Here is a 24,106-nt window from a genome sequence, read left to right as displayed (position 1 = left end):
CTGCATGCTCGGATAATGGTCTGGTATGCTCTTGGGGGAACCCCCAAAAACACCATTTTTTTTTTCCATTTTGGTGAGGGCTCCCCTTCGAGATCAGTGCACAAGTTGCACCGCAAGTGGGATCATCATAATCCAACTTCTGGTGTGACGTCTGTTCAAATCAATAGGCTCTCATAGGGAAACATTGATTTTGAATAGAGGCAGAGAAGCATGGCTAATTTGGCATGAACGCCAATGAAAAAGCTACTAAAGGCACCTTTTTACAGACATGTTTTCCTGGCGTTGGTAGTGGTTTGCAGCTCGTTTATTCATGAGGCCTAAGGATTGGTAAATTGCTATATTACATTTCTTTCTTTTTGGGTTTAATACTGCTTTAAGTATGTTTGTTTTCACCCAACTTTTGTTACAGTATGTCTTCTTTCTAACCTAGTATAGGGCTCTATTCAGGCTGACACCTCTCTATTTTGCTGGTGATTTTGATGTGTTATACTGCTAATTTGGGTAGGTTGTTATTCCTCTAGTATGTAAAGGCAGACACGTGTAATACTATTAACTTTACCCACATTTGCCTTGCCAAAATGTAACTAAATGCACTTTAGCCCTTTTTTTTTGCCCAATTTGTGCCCGGGACCCTTTTTTTTTCTAAACTGACATCCCTCATGTTACTTGGCTTTGAGCATCTAAATATAGCATAAATTTTAGCAGACAAATGTAAACTAGTATAGTCTCCTTATTCCAGAAGAATCCTAGTTCCCCTATCATAGCCATTTTTCATTAGACACCATCCGGTTTATAGTATGGAAGAATGTACTGCATATCTATATAGAAGCCTATAAATAAAATGTGGAACTTGTTCATTTCCAGACATTGAAAAAGTTGCATCTCCTCTATGGAACTGGATAAAACATAAGCTGGATCTCTTATGCTATATATTATATAATATTTTCTTAATTTCACTAATACTCGGTTCACATATATGCAAATTGGATGCATTTTGAACTGCATCCAATTCGCATTACATATGAATCGAACCGGTTCACACATGTTCGGGCCAGCCGCAGTCAGTTTCTAAAAAGAGTACTCTATGTTTTTCAGTCCGGTTCAAGTGCGAGCTCAAGTAAAAATTTGCACCCGAAATGCCCTAAACCAGTGAACAAAACTGCACCGACTCCAGACATATGTAAACTGGCTTGAAGTCTTTTCTTTTCTCTCCATCTTCTATACCAGATAGAAGCACCACTACCTGTGCCAGCTGGAATTACCCCATGACAGGGTCTGAATCTTATAGCTCATGTTTAGCCTTCAAAACCCATAAATATTTCAGATCCAGTAAACCACAAAGTAATGTATCAAAAATGGTGTGAAAATATGCAATGGACGACAAATAACTAATAAATGAAGAATACACATACACATTATATGTACATACATACACATACACACACATATACATATATATATATATATATATATATATATATATATATATATATATACATATATACATATATACATATACACACACACACACATTATATTATATATATATATATATATATATATATATATATATATATATATATATATATATATATATATATATATATATATATATATATAAATTTGTTTCTTAAATTCCTTATCAAAATCAACAACTAAGTAATAGGCTTGAAAAACAAGCCTAGCATGGCACCAGAAATTTTTGTCTGCTGAATGTAGTTACAGCAATGAAATGATTGTTTGTTAGGGGGTTCAGGGGTTACTGCCCATTTGTATTCCCCTTCTGAAGTACATGTCATAGAAATATGGAGTTAACCTGTATTTTTTGTTGGCATCATCCAAATGAATGAAATCTTGTTGGAGCCGCTCAGCCTTGTTCCTGAGAAATGTGTTATCTTCAGAAAGTCTAGTCACCTCCATCCTGTGCAAAGACAAAGCAGAACATAAACATTATCATTACTAGATATGCAGAGAAAGTATATTGGTCAACAAGAATTAAAATGGACCGATGAATTCATGAAGTAAAGATTTGCTATGGTATAGTGAACACTTAAAAATAATAAATAATACATGTTAATTCCTCCTAAAAAACAGCAGTGCACATCCTGGTAGGTGAGGGTACCTAGGCAATCATGTACTCGCAGTCTCATAGTTATCTGCAGTTTGAGAACTAGAACACTACGGTGCCTTGAAAAAGTATTCATACCCCTTGAAATTTTCAAAATTTTTTCATGTTACAACCAAAAATTGTAAATGTGTATATATACACACACAGCTGTTCTGTGAAGCCCTAAGAAAGTTTGTTAGTGAACCTTAGTAAACAAACAGCATCATGAAGGTCAAGAAACACACCAGACAGGTCAGGGATAAAGTTGTTGAGAAGTTTAAAGCAGAGTTAGGTTTAAAAAAAAAAAGGCAAGTTTTGAACATCTCACAGAGCACTGTTCAATCCATAATCCAAAAATGGAACCAACTGCAGGCCTACCAAGACATGGCCAGCCACCTAAACAGACAAGCCGGGCAAGGAGGGGGTTAATCAGAAAAGCACCCAAGAGGCCTATTGTAACTCTCGACAAGCTTCAGAGATCCCTAGCTCAGGTGGGAGAATCTGTCTAAACTACAACTATTAGTCGTGTACTCCACAAACCTGGCCTTTATTGAAGAGTGGCAAGAAGAAAGCCATTGTTAAAAGAAAGCCATAAAAAGTCCCATTTGCAGTTCTTGAGAAGCCTTATGGGGAAACAGCAAACATGTGGAAGAAGGTGCTCTGGTCAGATAAGACCAAAATTGTTGACCTAAAAGCAAAACGCTAGGTGTGGTGGAAAACGAACACTGCACATCACCCTGAACACACCATCCTACATGGTGGTAGCAGCATCATGTTGTGGGGATGCTTTTCTTCAGCATGGAAAAGGAAGCTGGTCAGAGTTGATGGGAAGACGAAGGAGCCAAATAAAGGGCAATCTTAGAAGAAAACATGCTAGAGTCTGCAAGACTTGAGACTGGGGCAGGACAATGACCCTAAACATACAACCAGAAATACAATGGAATGGTTTAGATCAAAGCATATTAATGTGTTAAAATGGCCCAGTCAAAGTCCAGACCTAAATCCAATTGAGAATCTGTGGCAAGACTTGAAAAGTGCTGTTTACAGACGCTCTCCATCCAATCTGACAGAACTTGAGCTATTTTTCAAAGAAGAATGAGCAAAAAAGTCACTCTCTAGATTTGCAGAGCTGGTAGAGATCTACCCAAAAAGACTTGCAAATGTAATTGCAGCGAAAGGTGGTTCTACAAAGTATTGACTCAGGGGGGCTGAATACAAATGCATGCCACACTTTGTAGAGATTTGTAAAAAAAATGTAAAACCATTTATCATTTTCCTTACACTACACAATTATGTGCCACATTATGTGCAACAATAAAATACATTTAAGTTTTTTGTTGTAAAATGACAAAATGTGGAAAATTTCAAGAGGTGTGAATCCTTTTTAAGGAACTGTATATGCCTCTGACTTCTAGTCTCAGGGGATGAGGAGTGAGATTTGGTTATGATGTCACTACTTGTCCATTGATCTCCTTGCTGGAGGCTCTGACATGAGGAAGCAGAGTCCTGCCTCTATCAAAATAACTGCCTGCAAAGAGACACAGTTCACAATAAGGCATGGCAGATTAGTAATGGGGAAAAGATCAGCTGCAAGGAGCCCACAGGCTGTAATGTTGACGATTTCTCTGCATGGCTTTTATCGGAAACAGCTACCACAGTTTTTCTGTAAAAGAAAGGGCAATACAATGCATGGGCTAAAGCTATCATATATGAGCTTAAAAGCCATCAAAACAGATGAGGTCTAATTTAAAAGGTCTGCCATTACTGACCTTCTGAAGATGATAGCTTCCTGACTAGTTTTAATATTTAGACACTGAGCTGGAAAAGTATGCAGATCAGGAAAGTCAACCCCCCCTTACATAATTGTTCCAGATTAGTAATTTAGGAAAACTGAAGCCTGGTGGATCATCACAGCCAGGTAATGAGGCTTTTCAGAAGAGGTCAGCAGGGGCAGTCTCTATACTTCCTCGAAAAAGACAACTTCAACAAATTCTGGTCTTTCAATTTTCGGGGGAAAAAATAAATAAAAATCATGTTCAAAGTTGAAAATGCAACACAATTCCACCCCCCCCCCCCCCCCCCACCATATGTTAAAAATGAACATTTTAGCATGGCAGAGGGGTAAATTGTTTTTTTTTTTTTTTTTTCAGCTTTGAGTGTGATGTTTTGCAATTATTTATTTATTTATTTATTATGTAGTGGTTTGGCTATATACTTTTTTTTTTTTTTAATAACCTTTTTTAAAATACATTTTCAATAGTCTTTCAATTGTACATGGATGTCATGCTGAATCATATTTATTCATTGGCTACACACCCACAAACGCACTACATTCTTATTGTATAATCGCTGTAGGTACTCACATGACACAATTATTAATCAATCAGCCAATTCCATTAAATTCTCCCCTACATACGGTAATCAGTGATTCTAATAACAAAAACAAACCTCTGCAGGAAACCTTACAACCATTTTCCAAAAAATATAGGAGATCATTTACTTATTGGCACCCAGTTTACTTTGTTCATAGCTGCTCATCAGATTCAAAATTTCAGATTCAAATAGAATCAAACAAACTGAAATGTGAGGATAGCACGCTATTCTCATTTAAGAAGGAAAGGACGTTGAAAAAAAAAAACAGGTCCAATATGAGAGATCACAGTAACAATACAGGCAAGTCATGGATGTTTGTCAGCTATTGTAGAATATTCAGCACCTGCACAAAAGAACAGTCATAAGTATACAAATTCACTTGTCACACAAGCGTTGCATTAACTGCACTGCTAAATAATGGCAGTTTCTGGACACAAATTCTATTCATACATTTTGGAGGCAGAACGTAGCTGTCCATTTTGAACTCAGATCTTTAGCCAATACATTTTAACTCTTTATGAACTCAAGCAGAGGTCCCAAACCTTGTAAGTGCAAGAACCACAATTAAGATACTAATCATAATTAACCAAAGTAGGTCTAAACAATACCATGAAAAAGAAGCAAAAGAAATGTTTAAATTGCTTGAAGACTGGATTAATAAAGTCTGCTTGGCTCATGTCGAAGTGTAACGTCTGATGAGTGTTTTTACGATTTTATAACAGAAAACTGCATAGCAGTACGGTCATATTGCATTATGCTGCTTGCAATGTTTCAATGACCAACAACACACACCAACATTAGGACAGGGGTCTCCTAACTGTAGCCCTTTGCTAGCCTTTATTCAGCCCTTGGGGCACTATTCCTCCCACTGACAACAATAGGGCACTATTTATTCTACTGATCCCAATGATGGGGTACTATTTTTCCCACTAATACCAATGATGGGGCACTACTCTACCGCCTTCTGACGATCAACCCTGAGGCCATGTTTATTTTCACTGATGCTGGGACATTTTCTACCCCCACTGGCCACAAACCAATCTAAAACCTAAAAGACAGTAAATTGGCCCTTTGGAAAGTTTTGAGAACCCTGCATTAGGATGGCAGCAGGTATATGTTACAAAAGTAACACGGACTGTAGAGTAATAGTCAAGTGTGGCCACAAGGTTAGTACATAGAACATGCTAACTGGAAAACATGAGCTGCAGCAAAATGAAGAGAACCACACGTGGCTCAACAGCTCCAGTTTGTAGACCACCTATATAAATAGCGAGGTTCTATCATTCAAAATGCATTACACTGTCCTAAATAACTAAAAGACAGCAACTTCAATAAAAGCAGTGCTTAAGGCATTAATTATTAACCAAACAATGTTCAGTGAACAACAGCCTTTGACATTTTTATTTTTAACAGATTGCTACTTAGTACTGTAAATAAGACCCGATATATTAACTGCAAAGCTAAACAGTAGCATAATAATACATCTAAAAAGCATAGCAAGGTTGAAACACAAAGAAACATTTGTTTGTGCCACTATTTGTAATTTAATTCTGAAATTCTGTTTTGTTAGTGCGAGCAAAGAATAAGTAGAGTGTACATAACATACAAGGAAAGAAAAGAGTGCCCCCTATAGTATAAAAAAAATATATACTGTTAATGATAAATGTTTAAAGGGGAAATTTATGAACATGGAAAAATAAAAAAAAGGTAAGCATGAACATTATACAATCTTGACGATGAAAGTTTTTAGAAACATTCTTTTTTACTTTGTTTTCATAAATGTCCCCAATGAACAGTGAAAAAAATACACTGCAAATTGTCTCGATTAGTAACCTGGAAAAAAATAAGAGATCGTACAAACATTTATAAAGGCGTTGTGCAAGCTTGGACAGCCTAGAAAGTTTCCCATAATCAAAAAGTCAGTGGAGGGATTAGTATTGTGTTAGGTGCTCATTCAGTGCAGTTTAAATGGAAAAAATCCATCATCTAACCTTTCATCCTGGTTTGAAATGGTTTCTTGCTCTAGCCTCCGTACCAAGTCTTCTAGCTGAAACAGCCTGCCTTTGACATAGTCCTTCTCTCTTTCAAGCAGGTCAGTGGATTCCTGGATTTGCTTGGCTGTTAGTTGTTCTAGCTGTTGGCACTGACTCATTGCTTCTCTGAGATGGCCGAGTAGGAGGTTTAATATGTCGTCCTTGCTTAACAGCTGCTGGAATAACGAGGGATTGTCATCAACAAGCTCTTTGACATTTCCGATAAGATAATGGCACTCACTTTTAGGTGCCCAATCTCCACCTTGCTCTTGCTCTAGTCCTTTGTGTCTCATAAGCTTGTACTCCAAGCCAATTTGGCCTGCTAACACTGCCACCTGTTTCTCCAGTTCTTCCTCCTCCCTTCCAAGCATCTGAAGTGTCGATTCCAGGTTTTTGACAGGAGATTCACCTTCAAGCAAGTGAAAGGTCGGGTCTTTTGATTTGTCCTTAGCCAACATGCATTTGTCTTCTCTTTTTTTAAATTGGTTACTCACATTTATTTGGTCTTCACCATATCCTTTCTTATGTACAACAAGAGTCTCTTGAGCCTTTGTTTCATAATGCAGCTGTGCTCTCAAGGAAGCTACCAAGCTCTCCATCTCTTGCAGCGTCATCAGTACATGCTCCTGTGCTTGTTTTAAGGACTGTTCTACATTCAGCTCTTCTACAGCAGACAAGACCATCTTGTGCTGTACGTGTAAAGGTGCAGAATGACTTTGCTGGCAGACATGTTCATTCTGTTGCTTATTTGTATTGTCCATCATTTGTTGTTCTAATTCTGTACTTCCTGCCTGTAGAGAAAATAAATGCGGTCCTTCGTAGCCCTTTGTACAATGATCACTGTGTCTGTTCACTAAAGACTGCTTCTCTTTCTTGATTAGGTTAGAGCTCTTGGCTTTTAGCACAAGTGCATTCAAACCCTCAATTTCATGGTTAAGCCTATTAATGTGATCTCTGTAGTAGCTTTCTAGCATTTCCTTCTCAATAGCGAAAGTTTTACAAATACCAGCTTGTTCCTCGTTTGGTTTCCCGTCCAGGTTCGTTTGATCGTTTTTCCATTGCGCCCTCTCTTTTTCTTGCCATCGGCTAATCTCATCCATGTGATCTTGTATTAGGGCCTTCTTTTCCAGCTCATGTTTTTGCAAGAATTCATTGTTTTCATTTAGATGCTGTTGTATTAAAGACTGGCAATACTCGGTATACTGGGATTCAATCTGTGCCAGTTTCTCAGCAAGTTCTTCCTCTGCCTCTTCCCTATAGACAAATGGATGGTTCACCTGAATTAAATATAATTATAGCAGCATTTTCCAGATCATGCCTTAAGAAAACATTAATGTATCCTATGTTAGCTAAGAAAGCCATCAATGACAAACTCTGCATCCAGTAGCAAAAAAAAAACAAACTTTAAAAGCAAACTGCTAAGTTGAAATATATTTTTAGAACGCAGTAAACAGTTCACATGACATTTAAAATTAATTATATTTAACCAACCACAAATAACTAGGATTTTTGGCTCTCCTCATTAATACATGGATACTTGCAAAACGATCAGTGATTATTACGTATTTCATGAGGAAGTGCAAAGTAATATTCGCTACAGAGTGCAGTAACTCACAGCAACTAAATGAAAGTAGATGAAAATACTAATTGAAGTGAACTATAAAAGATTTTTAGATTTTTTTTCCTTTTAAAACACAATACTAGATTTCTCCTTTTTTATACTTTGTGCCGTTAAACTCTTCCAGCCACTTTCTGTCTATATGCATGAGCTCCAGTGATGTCTGCATGACATTTCTCAAGCAAGGTTTTCTGATGGTGACAACTAGGGATGAGCTTCGAGTTCGAGTCGAACTCATGTTCTACTCGAACATTGCCTGTTCGCCTGTTCAGCGAACAGTGAACAATTTGGGCTGTTCGCAGCAAATTCGAAAAGCCGGAACACCCTATACAAGTCTATGGGAGAAATCTAAAGTGCTCATTTTAAAGGGTAATATGCAGGTTACTGTCCTAAAAAGTGTTTGGGGACCTGGGTCCTGCCCCAGGGGACATGGATCAATGCAAAAAAAAGTTTTAAAAACGGCAGTTTTTTCAGGAGCAGTGATTTTAATAATGATTAAAGTGAAACAATAAAAGTGTAATATTCCTTTAAATGTCGTAGCTGGGGGGTATCTATAGTATGCCTGTGAAGGGGCGCATGTTTCTGGTGCTTAGAACTGTCGCTGCACAAAGTGTCATTTGTGCAGGAAAAAAAGTCTTTTAAAATCACTTGCGGCTAAATTGTCGGGTCTCCGTAATACAGAGAACACTCAATGAGTGTTCTCTGTATTAGCCGACAATTCATTCATTCATTGATTAAAAAAAAAAAAAAAAAAAAGCGTGGGGGTTCCCCTAAATGCAATCAAAAGGCCCTTCAGGTCTGACATGGATATTAAGGGGAACCCCGTGTCAAATAAAAAAAAAAAATTGACGTGGGGGTCCCCCCAAATATCCATACCAGACCCTTCAGGTCTGATATGGATATTAAGGGGAACCCCGCATCAAATTTTAAAAAAAAATTGACGTGGGGGTCCCCCTAAATATCCATACCAGACCCTTTATCCGAGCACGCAACCTGGCAGGCCGCAGGAAAAGAGGGGGGACGAGAGAGCGGCCCCCCCTCCCTCCTGAACCGTACCAGGCCACATACCCTCAACATTGGGAGGATGCTTTGGGGGTCTGTGACCCCTCAAAGCACCTTGTCCCCATGTTGATAAGGACAAGGGCCTCATCCTCACAACCCTGGCCGTTGGTTGTGAGGGTCTGCGGGCGGGGGGCTTATCAGAATCTGGAAGCCCCCTTTAACAAGGGGACCCCCAGATCCCGGCCCCCCCCCCTGTTTGAAATGGTAAGGGGGTACAAAAGTACCCCTACCATTTCACAAAGAAAGTGTCAAAATGGTTAAATAAGACAAACACACTTTTGAAAAATTCCTTTATTAAAAATAAAAAAAATAAAAAAAAAATTCCAGCGGTGCTAATCCACTCTTGCTATCCAGCGACGGGTCTCCGGGGTCCAGCGATGGATGATCATATCCAGCGACGGGGGATCTCTCAGTCCAGCGCTGTCCATACCTCCTTCTTCTGTCTCCACTGCGGAGACACTGCAGAGAGCCGAGCGCTGACATTTCTTATATTGGGAGGGCGGGGCCACCCGTCACCTGACCCCGCCCCTCTGACGCAGGAGAGGGAAGCCAGGGGTTCCCCAGTGACGTGTGGGTGACCCCTCCCCCTCTGATGTAACGGAAACCTGCGTTACATCAGAGGGGGCGGGGTCACCCACACGTCACTGGGGAACCCCTGGCTTCCCTCTCCTGCGTCAGAGGGGCGGGGTCAGGTGACGGGTGGCCCCACCCTCCCAATATAAGAAATGTCAGCGCTCGGCTCTCTGCAGTGTCTCCGCAGTGGAGACAGAAGAAGGAGGTATGGACAGCGCTGGACTGAGAGATCCCCCGTCGCTGGATATGATCATCCATCGCTGGACCCCGGAGACCCGTCGCTGGATAGCAAGAGTGGATTAGCACCGCTGGAATTTTTTTTTTATTTTTTTTATTTTTAATAAAGGAATTTTTCAAAAGTGTGTTTGTCTTATTTAACCATTTTGACACTTTCTTTGTGAAATGGTAGGGGTACTTTTGTACCCCCTTACCATTTCAAACAGGGGGGGGGCCGGGATCTGGGGGTCCCCTTGTTAAAGGGGGCTTCCAGATTCTGATAAGCCCCCCGCCCGCAGACCCTCACAACCAACGGCCAGGGTTGTGAGGATGAGGCCCTTGTCCTTATCAACATGGGGACAAGGTGCTTTGAGGGGTCACAGACCCCCAAAGCATCCTCCCAATGTTGAGGGTATGTGGCCTGGTACGGTTCAGGAGGGAGGGGGGGCCGCTCTCTCGTCCCCCCCTCTTTTCCTGCGGCCTGCCAGGTTGCGTGCTCGGATAAAGGGTCTGGTATGGATATTTAGGGGGACCCCCACGTCAATTTTTTTTTAAAATTTGATGCGGGGTTCCCCTTAATATCCATATCAGACCTGAAGGGTCTGGTATGGATATTTGGGGGGACCCCCACGTCAATTTTTTTTTTTAATTTGACACGGGGTTCCCCTTAATATCCATGTCAGACCTGAAGGGCCTTTTGATTGAATTTAGGGGAACCCCCACGTTTTTTTTTTTTTTTTTTTTTTTTTAATCAATGAATGAATGAATTGTCGGCTAATACAGAGAACACTCATTGAGTGTTCTCTGTATTACGGAGACCCGACAATTTAGCCGCAAGTGATTTTAAAAGACTTTTTTTCCTGCACAAATGACACTTTGTGCAGCGACAGTTCTAAGCACCAGAAACATGCGCCCCTTCACAGGCATACTATAGATACCCCCCAGCTACGAAATTTAAAGGAATATTACACTTTTATTGTTTCACTTTAATCATTATTAAAATCACTGCTCCTGAAAAAACGGCCGTTTTTAAAACTTTTTTTTGCATTGATCCATGTCCCCTGGGGCAGGACCCAGGTCCCCAAACACTTTTTAGGACAGTAACTTTCATATTACCCTTTAAAATGAGCACTTTAGATTGTGAACGTTCGAGTCCCATAGACTTTAATAGGGTTCTAAAGTTCACACGAAGTTTAGGTCTGTTCGCAGGTTCTGGTGCGAACCGAACAGGGGGGTGTTCGGCTCATCCCTAGTGACAACAATAAAACAAGCCTACACAATGTGCATTGACACAGACACTTATGCCGTGTACACACGAGAGGAATTTCAGATAAAAAAAGTCGGACGGGAGCTTTTCATTGTATATTCTAATCGTGTGTATGTCCCATCGGACTTTTTACATCGAAAATTCTGACGGACCTAGAAAGAGAACATGTTCTAAATTTTTCCGACGGAACCAATTCCCATCGGGAAAACCACTCGTCTGCAAGCTGTTCCGGCTTACCAAAAACGACGCATGCTCTGAATCAAGAACAAGACAGAAGCTATTGGCTACTGAACTTCCTTTTTCTAGTCCCGTCGTATGTGTTGTATGGCACCACGTTCTTGACGGTCGGACTTTGGTGTGACCGTGTGTATGCAAGACAGCTTGAGAGGAATTCCATTGGAATTCCGTTGGAGAAACCTTTAGAGCTTAATCCAACAGAAAAAACGCTTGTGTGTACACAGCATTAGCCTTTGTTTTCTTATTTAACATTATTAGTGCCATAAGGGGGCTAACAAGTCCCCTATGTAATAGCTTTGGACAGGTGACAGCCTCCTATGCCCTTCAAAGCAGTTAAACAAGCATAGATAATGCTCAGTTTTTTTTTTGCCTGTGGCATGCAAAACACACCCAAAAACTTCCACCCGGTGCCAAAAAAAGTGCACACACACACATAAAGAGTGTAACAATGCTCAGTTAGCTGCGTCACTGGCTGTAACAGCCAAGGAATGACAGATCTGAATCTGGAAGCGACTTAACTATTGCTTCTTGCTGCATTACTGTTTAGCTGGGGGAACAAATTATCCTCCATCTCATTTGTGTGACCCATCCTAGCAGTTTACCATAGTCCAAGGCTCCCTGGAGGAACGAGAGGGTTCGGGAACCACTGTGGGCGGCAGCGGCCCCTCTTGTTACACCCAGGTCACTTTTACTAGAGAGCCCATCACTAGCTGCAGCCATGATCTTGGTATAACCACTTTCTGACAGGTTTCATATATATGTACAGTGGTCAACAAATGTTTAAAGGTACCCTTGTATAAATATTGGTGAATGCTGCATACTGAACTCTTTTTTTTGTTGCAATGCATACATATTCCCTACCTGTGGGACTGCTGTGGAAGCGGAGAACCACTGTAGTAGTTGCTGTGGACTTCTGGGTCCTGTGAAATCACCCCCACTCCACCTCATTCATTTATAAAGCACTTTGCAGTCATTGAGAAAAATGCAAGGCATTTGTGCTAAGCCCTGTGGATACTATGCAGCAGGGCAGCTACTGGGCATAGAAACAAGAAGACTTTAGCGATCACGGGTAGCACTACAGTAATTCTCTGTTTCCACAACAACCCCACTGCTATAAAATATGTATACTTATATTGGTCCAAGCTAAACCAACGCAACTATACAATACAAACCATGCCTGGAATTCAGCTTTAACATTTTAAAGCTGACATATGTAATTTAGTAATGGGGGGGGGGTTACATATATGTTAAAGCTGAGCTCCAGGAAAAAAAAGTTTTTGATGTTTGCTGGGTCCAGGTTATTCACCTCTAATTGTTGGTATACTATGTCCAGTGGGAATGCGAAAATTCTTAATTATGATGCAATGCAAACCATCATCAGCTTTGATGTCCCAGCTCAACCGCTGTGAGTTCTGACACTCATACAGTGATGATAGGGGTTCACTCAATCAATTCCCCTGTTCAGAAAACATCTTGTATTCATTTAAATTGAACATACGGTAAGTCTTTCTCTGAATGGATGAGTAGAGGGGAGGGGCAGGTGGGAATCAAGATTTCACCTGTCTTTGATAGATCAAAGCAAACAGTGCTAGGTGGCATAATACCAAGATTTTTTGCATCCACAGCAAACCTTCAAACTTGTATACCAAGAATCTGAAATAACTGTTACTTTAGGGCAATAGGCAAAAATTTTACATTTTCACTGGCACAAAACATACTTCAGTACAGGCATAAGCGAACTAGATAATGTATTGCAAAACAGTACATGCAGAGCAAGTCAATCACACATGCTAGAAAAGCTTAAAAAGGTTCTTAGAAGTACAGCATACATGCTCTGTGTCAGCAAATTTCTTAACCACTTAAGCCCCGGACTAATTTGCAGCCAAAGGACCAGGCCCCTTTTTGCGATTCGGCACTGCGTCGCTTTAATTGACAATTGCGCGGCCATGTGACGTGGCTCCCAAACAAAATTGCCGTCCTTTTTTCCCCACAAATAGAGCTCTCTTTTGGTGGTATTTGATCACCTCTGCGGTTTTTATTTTTTGCACTATAAACAAAAATAGAGCGACAATTTTGAAAAAAATGCAATATTTTTTACTTTTTGCTATAATAAATATCCCCAAAAAATATATAAAAAAAAGTTTTTTTCCCTCAGTTTAGGGCGATACGTATTCTTCTACATATTTTTGTTAAAAAAAAAAAAAATTGCAATTAGCGATTATTGATTGGTTTGTGCAAAAGTTATAGTGTTTATAAAATAGGGGATAGTTTTATAGCATTTTTATTAATATTTTATTTTTTTACTAGTAATGGTGGCGATTAGCGATTTTTATTGTGACTGCGACATTATGGCGGACACATCGGAAATTTTTTTACACATTTTTTGGGACCGTTGTCATTTATACAGCAATCAGTGCTATTTAAATGCACGGATTCCTGTGTAAATGACACTGGCAGTGAAGGAGTTAACCACTAGGGGGCAGTGTGGGGGTTATGTATGACGTTATGTGTTTTTTTTTATTGTAGGGGGCCTTGTCTGGCATGTGACGTCACTGATCTCCTTCCCTATAAAAGGGAACAGACGATCGGTGACAGCCATACTAGGAAGCACAGGGAGAGGTTTGTTTACACAGACCTCTCCTCGTTCTTCAGCTCTGTGACCTGATCGCGGGACACCAGCGGCGATCGGGTCCGCTGGTCCCATGGCCACGGTCATGGAGCTCAGGACCGGGTCGGGAACGCGCCTCCGGTGGCGTGCTCCCAACCCACGGCTTAAAAAGCAACGTACAGGTACATGCTTGTGCCCAGCTGTGCCATTCTGCCGACGTATATCGGCGTGAGGCGGTCCTTAAGTGGTTAAAGTTACATTTGGGAGGGGGATTAATAAAAAGTGCAGAGACAAACTTTGTTGCAACTTTATTCAAACTGGAGCCCAGCCAATCAGATTTACATTTTCTTTTTCTAAGCTGTGTGTAAAGAATGAAAAGACAAAAAAAATGACTGGTTTATTGGCCAATAGCACTGGTTAAAAATAGAAACTTGTCTCAAACACACCCACATTTATATCTGCCTACAGAACCACAACTTCACCTCAACAAATTTAATAAATAAAGTTAAAGAGGTTCTAATCTAAACTCAAATGCAGAGGTCTCCAAATGTTTCAAACAGGGCTAGTTTACTGTCCCCCAGACGTTAGGGGACCAGACTGTGGCCATAGTTAGTAGAAATTGTCCTGGCATCTGTGGGAGTAAACAATATATCTTTGCTATTATGGGGAGGAGTAGTGCCCCATCGTTGGTGTCAATTTGAGGAATAGAGCCCCATCATTGGTGTCGGTTTGAGGAATAGTGTCCCATTGTTGGCATCAGTGGGAGAAATAGTGCCCCATTATTGATAGCAGCAGCAAGAATGATTCCCTATTTTTGGCGTCAGTGGAATCATGTCCCCATGTTGGGGTCACTAGAAGGAAAAGTGCCCCCAAGGGCTGGATAGGCAAGGAAAGGGCCGCATCCAGCCTTCGAGCTGCAGTTTGGAGACCACTACTCTGAAGATTTTTTACCATGCAGAGAATGCTTTATGGAAAAAACCTTTAAATACTAGTTTCCCTCACCTCCCTCCCTAACACTTACCGGAGTCCTGTACCTGTCCAGCTGCAGGTCTTCTCTCTCCTTTTCCCACCCTCCCAGGCTTTACTGAGAACAGTGGGAGCCACTGGCTCCTGGTGCTGTCAGTCAAATCCTGTGGGGAGGGAGTGAGGTGGGAAGGGCTGGGCAGTGATGTGTGTCTATGGATGCACATAGCCTGGCTCAGGACAAAATCCTGCATGAGTGCTTCCAGCATCTTGCTATGGGCCAGTCACACAGAAGAGGAGGAGTGGAGAGCACCAACGGGGGATCCCAGAAGAGGGGGTAAGCAGCACAAACCAGGTAAGTATAAAACTCTATAGTCACTTTAGCACACCAGGCTAAAAGGTTAATCTTATTACCAAATGATTAAACATCTCTTGCATAGTTGCACTTTAAAATAATTTTGTAAAAATAAATACACTGTGAAAAAAACACAAGCATTTTGCATCATGACAGAAGTATGAGAAGTATGGCTCAAGCTTTTTTGGCCCTGCTTTTATGGATCAGAGTAGGGCAGTCTGTACTGCACTCCTGAGACCCACTGTCAGCTGTCACTCAGCCATTCCAGGCTGGGGAAAGATCCTAACTTTATAGTTGGGATCCACCCCTATGCCTGGACTGGCAGCTGGCTTGGCCTCTCATGTGCACCAGTGGGGGACTGAACCAGCCGCTTCTTCTCCAGCTCATCTCTCCAGTGAGTACTGGAGGGACAGAGTGGAGGAGAGAACAGAGCGATCAGCGGTGTTTGATCACTCAGTTCACAGTGCAGAGGTGGCAGAGGACCGATGTAGCATCAGATCGAGGGGAGTATAAGGTTTTTTGTGAACCCCAAACTTCTCTTTTAAGATCATGTACATTATCATACATTTAAAACAATACTTAGAATATTTAATATTGGGAAATTGATCACTAATAGAGCAATGCACACTCTCTAAATTCTCTGGTGTGGATTAAGTTAATATAGTTTGCCTTTGTACCATAGTACAGCAGAGGTCTCCAAACTATGGCCCTCCAGTTGTTCAGGAACTACAATTCATATCATATCTAGTCACGTCTGTGAATTTCAGAGTTTTACAATGCTTCATGGTATGTGTAGTTCAGCAACAGCTGGAGGGTCGTAGTTTGGAGATCCCCGACATAGAGGAAACCAGCACTAAAATTCAATGGAGCGCAAAGGTTACATTAGGGATCTAATAAACCCCTGATATCTCCTTAAAGAAGACCTGTCACAAACAGTATGCTATAACAAAGGGGCCATTGCCCTGAAGTGATAGCAATAAAGTTAATTAATTAAAACCAAAAAAAGGAAAAAAAGAAAAAATTAAAGCAACATACTGTAAAATCATCTTTTAAGCCTCCTGCCTCCATGCACATGAACATACGCGTCAAGAGCATCTAAGTACCAAAGCGCAGATTGCATTACACAAGTGAGAACTAATTCAAGGGCCATTAATTATGGGCAACATTAAATTGATGACCTGCAAGGTCTTTTAAAGGTTCACCTATAGACAATTTTGGACATGATGGTTGTTGTCATTTCATTTGCATGCACAATTTTAAGGCATGACATATTTGGTATCTATTTAGTCTACCTCATTTGATACATTTTACCAATAATAGGCAATATATTGTGTTTGTATTCACTAAAATTTACTTTTTTGTATTTTATTTTACTGAAAGTATGTATTGTAAAAACATGTGCACTGATAATCATGTTACATATATAATTGCCATTAAAATACCACCATTTTATTCTCAAAGATCCTCGCTTTCATAAAATATATTAGGCGTGTAGGGTTTAACCAATCTTCATGTCTAAGGATGAGCTCAGGCATGTTCGCAACCCACATGTGCAAAGCCCACCAGGAAGTCGGCACTGTACAGTGCTAATCGCAGACAGTGAGACATTTTCCAGATCTGTGGCTGCAGAGATCAAGAAGTGTCTCACTGCCTGTGATTAGCGCTGTGCAGTGCCAACTTTCTTGCAGGCTCTGCATGTGCGGGTTGCGAACACACCTGAACTCATCCTTATTCATGTCTAAACTGTGCATTTTAATCGATTTACACAAAAATGCAAAAAACAGCTCTAGCAACAAAAGTTTAATGCATAGTCCACTTTTTGCTAAATTGAAATACAGGCACCCACAGTAATAGAAAAAAAAAATAAAAAAATTAATTCAACCCTTCAGCGCATTACAACCATAATTAATGCACCAAGGGAACAGTGCACATGCTTCTACAGATTCTTCTCCAGCTCCAGAATTTAAAGAAATATAATCTTTCAGTCTTGCTTCCATTTTCTTCTTACAGCAGCTGTTCAGGAAGTCTAATGATGTTCAATAGGCAGAGTTAACACTGGTACACATTACTAGTATTTTTTTTTCGTTCAACCCAGCAGGGCTGAAGGAAAGAAAGAAAAAAAAAAAAAAACATCTCAAGAGGAGCCACTGTACTATCTATTGTTATTATATTATATTAATATATATATATATATATATATATATATATATATATATATATATATATATATATATATATATATATATATATATATATATATATATATATATATATATACACATATACATACATATACATACACACATACATACACACACATATATTATATTGTTATTGGTGTTTGACAGGGCCACCATTGCACACTCTTCCTCAGGGCATGCATATATTTCAACTGATGGGCTGCTTTAAGATAACTGCACATCAGGATTAATTTGTGGATAAAAAAAAAACTGCAGATTCCTCCATCCACAAAAAGGAAGGTGTGGAGGATTCCACATGACCAACCACCCCCCTCCCTTCCCCATTGGGGTTTATTTACTAAAACCGGAAAGGGCAAAATCTGGTGCAACTCTGCATAGAAACCAATCAACGTCCAGGTTTTATTGCCAAAGTTTATTTGAACAAACTTTAGAAGCCGATTGGCTACCATGCAGAGCTCCACCAGATTCAGAGTGCTCCGGGTTTATTAAATCTACCCCATTGTTTCTGACAGTAGATCCCGCTGCTGCCAGAACACACCAATCAGACACTGCAACAAACGTTTTCCAATCATGTCCTTTCAACAGAGGTTGATCAAGGGAACAGATTCCTCCATCTACACTATACAGTGATGATAGACAAATCCCCCTTCTGGACTATTGTATTCTGACAGAGGTAGCTGCCATTGAATACTGGCTGCATCTGACTGGCCACTGTTTGGCTGATAGTTTTTCACCTGGCTCATTTGATTTTTAACCACTTTCAGACCGGACCATTTTGCTGGTAAATGACCAGAGGTCTTTTTACACTTTGGCACTGCGCTGCTTTAACTGGTAATTGCGCGGTCATGCAATGTTGTACCCAAACAAAATTTGCGTCCTTTTCTTCCCACAAATAGAGCTTTCTTTTGATGGTATTTGATTGCCTCTGCGATTTTTATTTTTTGCGATATAAACGTAAAAAGACCGCAAATTTTGAAAAAAAATGATATTTTCTACTTTTTGTTATTAGAAAAATCCAATAAACTCAATTTTAGTCATACATTTAGGCCAAAATGTATTCAGCCACATGTCTTTGGTAAAAAAAAAGTCAATAATTGTATATTTATTGGTTTGCGCAAAAGTTGTCACATCTACAAACTAAGGTACGTTTTCTGCAATTTACGCAGCTTTTAGTTTACGACTGCCTATCTCATTTCTTGAGGTGCTAAAATGGCAGGGCAGTACAAAACCCCCCCAAATGACCCCATTTTGGAAAGTAGACCCCCTAAGGAAATTGATAAGAGGCATGTTGAGCCCATTGAATATTTTATTTTTTTGCCTCAAGCGATTGAATAATGACAAAAAAAAAAATTTTTTTTTTTTTTTACACAAAGTTGTCACTAAATGATATATTGCTCACACATGCTATGGGCGTATGTGAAATAACACCCCAAAATAAATTCTGCTGCTTCTCCTGAGTACGGGGATACCACATATGTGGGACTTTTTGGGAGCCTAGCCGCGTACGGGGCCCCGAAAACCAAGCACCGCCTTCAGGCTTTCTAAGGGCGTAAATTTTTGAGTTCACTTCTCACTACCTATTACAGTTTTGAAGGCCATAAAATGCCAAGATGGCACAAAACCCCCACAAATGACCCCATTTTAGAAAGTAGACACCCCAAGCTATTTGCTGAGAGGCATGTTGAGTTCATGGAATATTTTATATTTTGCCACAAGTTGCGGGAAAATTACAAACTTTTTTTTTTTTTTTTTTTTTTCACAAAGTTGTCACTAAATGATATATTGCTCACACATGCCATGGGCATATGTGAAATGACACCCCAAAATAAATTCTGCTGCTTCTCCTGAGTACGGAGATACCACATATGTGGGACTTTTTGGGAGCCTAGCCGCGTACGGGGCCCCGAAAACCAAGCACCGCCTTCAGGCTTTCTAAGGGCGTACATTTTTGAGTTCACTTCTCACTACCTATTACAGTTTTGAAGGCCATAAAATGCCAAGATGGCACAAAACCCCCACAAATGACCCCATTTTAGAAAGTAGACACCCCAAGCTATTTGCTGAGAGGCATGTTGAGTCCATGGAATATTTTATATTTTGCCACAAGTTGCGGGAAAATTACAAACTTTTTTTTTTTTTTTTTTTTTTTCACAAAGTTGTCACTAAATGATATATTGCTCACGCATGCCATGGGCATATGTGAAATGACACCCCAAAATAAATTCTGCTGCTTCTCCTGAGTACGGGGATACCACATATGTGGGACTTTTTGGGAGCCTAGCCGCGTACGGGGCCCCGAAAACCAAGCACCGCCTTCAGGCTTTCTAAGGGCGTTACAGTTTTGAAGGCCATAAAATGCCAAGATGGCACAAACCCCCCCCAAATGACCCCATTTTGGAAAGTAGACACCCCTAAATTTAGGGGTACACTAGTGAGACTAGGTAATAAATGGCGGGTGCCCTGAAACTATAAAAAAATAACTAACCAACCAGCGTCACCTGTAACAGTTATATGGTGATCACTGGTGAAAGGGTTAACTAGGGGGCAATCAGGGGGCTTTATGCGGTAGTATATGGGGGTCCCTGGCGCTATAAAAAGCTGCGGCGAACCTAAATACCTACCTGCCTAACTAGCGTCACCTGTGACACTAATACAGCGATCAGAAAAACGATCGCTTATTAGGCTGGGTTCACACTGGAGCGATGCGGGAACGCCACGAATGCGCGGCGGGTTCCCGCATCGCATGCCTCCCGGCGGCAGTTCACACTGCCCTATGCGAACTGCTGGGAGTGTCAGTGAAATGTTACTGACACCCCCAGATCAGTTCGCATATCGCAGTGCGATCTGCAAACTCGGATCGCATGGTGTGAACACCCATGCGATCCGATTCTGCTGCGGGCCAAAAAAAGGGTCCCGTGCGAATTTGCGGCGGGTGCGGCGGGTGTGGCGGGTGCGGCGAATGGCTGAACTCGAATCGCACAGAGATCGGATGTGATTTGCACTGCAGTGCGGTGCGAATCACATCCGTTCTCATAAACCGCTGCAATGTGAACCCAGCCTTAGTGACACTGGCGACGGGGGGTGATCACGGGGTTAAACCTTTATTGGGGGGGTTAGGGGGGTACCTTAGAACTAAAGGGGGCTAACCCTAACTGCCCTAACAGTTATTAGTCACAAATGACACCCGCCGGGTGATCAGGGGGTTAAACCTTTATTAGGTAATAAATGGCGGGTGCCCTGAAACTATAAAAAATAACTAACCAACCAGCGTCACCTGTAACAGTTATATGGTGATCACTGGTGAAAGGGTTAACTAGGGGGCAATCAGGGGGCTTTATGCGGTAGTATATGGGGGTCCCCGGCGCTATAAAAAGCTGCGGCGAACCTAAATACCTACCTGCCTAACTAGCGTCACCTGTGACACTAATACGGCGATCAGAAAAATGATCGCTTATTAGGCTGGGTTCACACTGGAGCGATGCGGAAACGCCGCAAATCCGCGGCGGGTTCCCGCATCGCATGCCTCCCGGCGGCAGTTCACACTGCCCTATGCGAACTGCTGGGAGTGTCAGTGAAATGTTACTGACACCCCCAGATCAGTTCGCATATCGCAGTGCGATCTGCAAACTCGGATCGCATGGTGTGAACACCCATGCGATCCGATTCTGCTGCGAGCCAAAAAAAGGGTCCCGTGCGAATTTGCGGTGGGTGCGGCGGGTGTGGCGGGTGCGGCGGGTGCGGCGAATGGCTGAACTCGAATCGCACAGAGATCGGATGTGATTTGCACTGCAGTGCGGTGCGAATCACATTCGTTCTCATAAACCGCTGCAATGTGAACCCAGCCTTAGTGACACTGGCGACGGGGGGTGATCACGGGGTTAAACCTTTATTGGGGGGGTTAGGGGGGTACATTAGAACTAAAGGGGGCTAACTCTAACTGCCCTAACAGTTATTACAGTCACAAATGACACCAATGCAAAAAAAAAAAAAAAAAAAAAAAAAAATGACATTGGTGTCACTGTGACTGGGGGGCAGGGGTAATTGGGGGGGTGATCGGGGGGTAAAGGGGGGGTGTGAGTGTGCCTGGCATGTTCTACTGTGTGTGTAGAGTGTTGGTGCAACTCACCGATCCGCTCTCCTCCGTGTCGGAACGAAAAATACCGACACGGAGGAGAGAATACATCACTTCCTCTCCTGTGTTTACATTACAGGAGAGGAAGTGATGTCACGGGGGATTCCTATTCGTCGGGAGCGATCGCGAGGGGGTGGCCATGAACGAATGGCCGTCCCCTCGTCCGGGATCGCTCCCGCACGAATACCGACCGCCGCAGGCACCGGGCGGGGGCCCGATCGGGCCCCCGACCCGCGGGAGGCAAGGGACGTACATGTACGCCAATATGCCTGCCCGTGCCATGCTATCGACGTACATCGTCGTGCGGCGGTCGGCAACTGGTTAATTTCAAGGATGTCAAATGATTAACTTTCTAGGGCACTTTGTCAAGTTCGAATCTGTCCCTTCGTTTCTGCGAAGGTCCCCCCAGTCCGCAAACTCAGCAGAGAAGGAGATGGCAGCACCGTGTCTATCAAGGCTGCTTTTACACATCCACAGCCCAACCAAAAGATGAGCTGAACGTTTTATGGATGAGCAAACAGCAATGTTGGGCTGTGTTATACATGGCACTGGCCTGACATCACTGATTGCTCATTCATTGATAAATAGTGAAAGCTTACACAGTGCCACAGTGCTCAGTGCCCTCTCGGCTGGGATGTGGATGTATAAAAGCAGCCCTGATATGCACAAAACTGATCTGTCACGATTATAAATGACCAAGCAGCACTGTTTGTTCATCACAGTAAAATATCATTCAGAGTTGCGGCTCTGTGTAATGTATCTGCAGCTGCTTGCACACCTACAGGCAGATACTTTACACAGAGCAAAAGTGCTGAATGAACAAGCAGTGCTGACTGTTCATTCATAATAGTGATAGATTACTTAGCTTAAAGGGGGGTGGGGCACTGTGCAGGCTGTACTCCCCCCACAGGAACATCCATAAAAGGGGTGGAGTTACAGCCAGCATGTAGGAGGTGTTTTTAAGGGACAATGGGGCCACTGATCAAAACAGGAACAAATGATATATGCACTTGGTCCCCTGGGGGTTAAACAAACAAAAAAATCTTAGTTTTTCCATTAAACTCCAAACTTTCTGCATAAACAAAAACGTAAAATGCAGGTGCGTTGTGTATGAAACTGTGTATTCACTATTTAATGGAAGAGCTATACTCAATTAGGTCTTCACCAACATGATTACAATTATATGACATGTTAAAACACTAGTACTGTAGGTTAATGGTTATGTGGCTTCTATTGTGTCAACATACAAATTGAATGTGTTACTGCAGCACAGGAGTATCAAGGAGCTCTTACCATGGGTTTAGAATAGAAAAAAAACAATTATGGAAGACAAAACTCAAATTACAAACTAAAAAATATTTAATTATTTAAAGTGTATCCAGAGGGCGCAAGTAAAAAAAAAATCTCCAGCAAGGTGGTATTTTTTTGGAATATTAATAACATTTAAATAATCGCCAATAAAATAAGTGACAAGTGCCCAGCACCAGTGTTAAGGATTGTCCCAATTTCCCTGACAGAAGGGCTGGGATGTAACAGAACACACCATTCAAATGACATGCATTTTGTGATAAAAATTCACATTTATCTTACAAGAAGTGCAATTTTAGTAGTGATTTACAAGTAATACTGAGGCAGATGTTATAAATACGCACAAAACATAGAAGAACATAAATTGCCATGCATGACAAGCAAGTCCCTGGGAACTGGTTCTTGAGACACATGCAAAAGCTTGCAGTCCAGCTGCATACAGGACAATATAATACAAAATGGCAGCAAGCAACATAGGTTGAGGCAGAAGTACAGATCAGAAAAGTCATTGGACATGAGCAAGGGAATGGGGTTTTTGCACTACAACCAGCACAAAGCATCTACTCTAGTATACCATAGAGTAAATAAGTTATATCAGACCTCATTGACTGAAGTTCATGCTGGTGGCTCCTCTTTAGCTCTTCCTCTAGCTGCTCCTTCTCCCTGCATAGCCGCTGGCCCAGTGCAGACACTTCCTTTGCATAATATTCTTCCATGACAGCTCTCTCTTTCTCAAACTTCTTCATTTCCTGGATTTGAGCAGTTTTGGGAAGTTGTTCTTTCAAGCCATCTATCACCTCTTGATATTTTGCATTGAGTTCCTCAAGGTCAGCCTTCTGCTCCTCAAGTTCACTGATTTCCAGCTTAAAGTTCTGCTCTGTGTCTTTCCTCTCTTTTTCAAAGTTAACTTTCATAAGTTCCAATTCCCTCTCATAATAGTTAACCTAGAAATGGCAACACTATGTAAGAATTTTGCATCAGAGACACCGCAAAATCAAGAGGTTAGGTGAAATCCACCTAAAGTAGATCTCCAGATTTTAGGGAAGTTTATAT

The 24,106-nt window shown here is 41.5% G+C and overlaps 1 protein-coding gene across 7 annotated transcripts in view; it reads right to left on the bottom strand.

Moving 5' to 3' along the window:
* NINL (ninein like) overlaps positions 1-24,106 on the bottom strand; it is a 248,261-nt gene that overhangs the window by 41,676 nt on the left and 182,479 nt on the right. For 5 of the 7 annotated variants that reach the window (XM_077486175.1, XM_077486177.1, XM_077486178.1 and 2 more), the window contains 3 exons: positions 23,654-23,997; positions 6,472-7,767; positions 1,817-1,921 (listed from right to left, as the gene is read on the bottom strand). In XM_077486175.1, the coding sequence (XP_077342301.1) occupies positions 1,817-1,921; positions 6,472-7,767; positions 23,654-23,997 (1,745 nt within the window). The remainder of the gene's footprint in view (positions 1-1,816; positions 1,922-6,471; positions 7,768-23,653; positions 23,998-24,106) is intronic. The other 2 variants (XM_077486181.1, XM_077486182.1) reach the window with 1 other exon arrangement.

The sequence above is a fragment of the Lithobates pipiens genome, unplaced genomic scaffold (assembly GCF_037356315.1).
Source record: "Lithobates pipiens isolate NorthernLeopardFrog02 unplaced genomic scaffold, aLitPip1_a1.2 Scaffold_18, whole genome shotgun sequence".
NCBI classification, from domain to species: domain Eukaryota; kingdom Metazoa; phylum Chordata; class Amphibia; order Anura; family Ranidae; genus Lithobates; species Lithobates pipiens.
The sequence above is the reverse complement of the archived record's forward strand: the minus strand, read 5'-3'. Positions and strand labels throughout refer to the sequence as shown.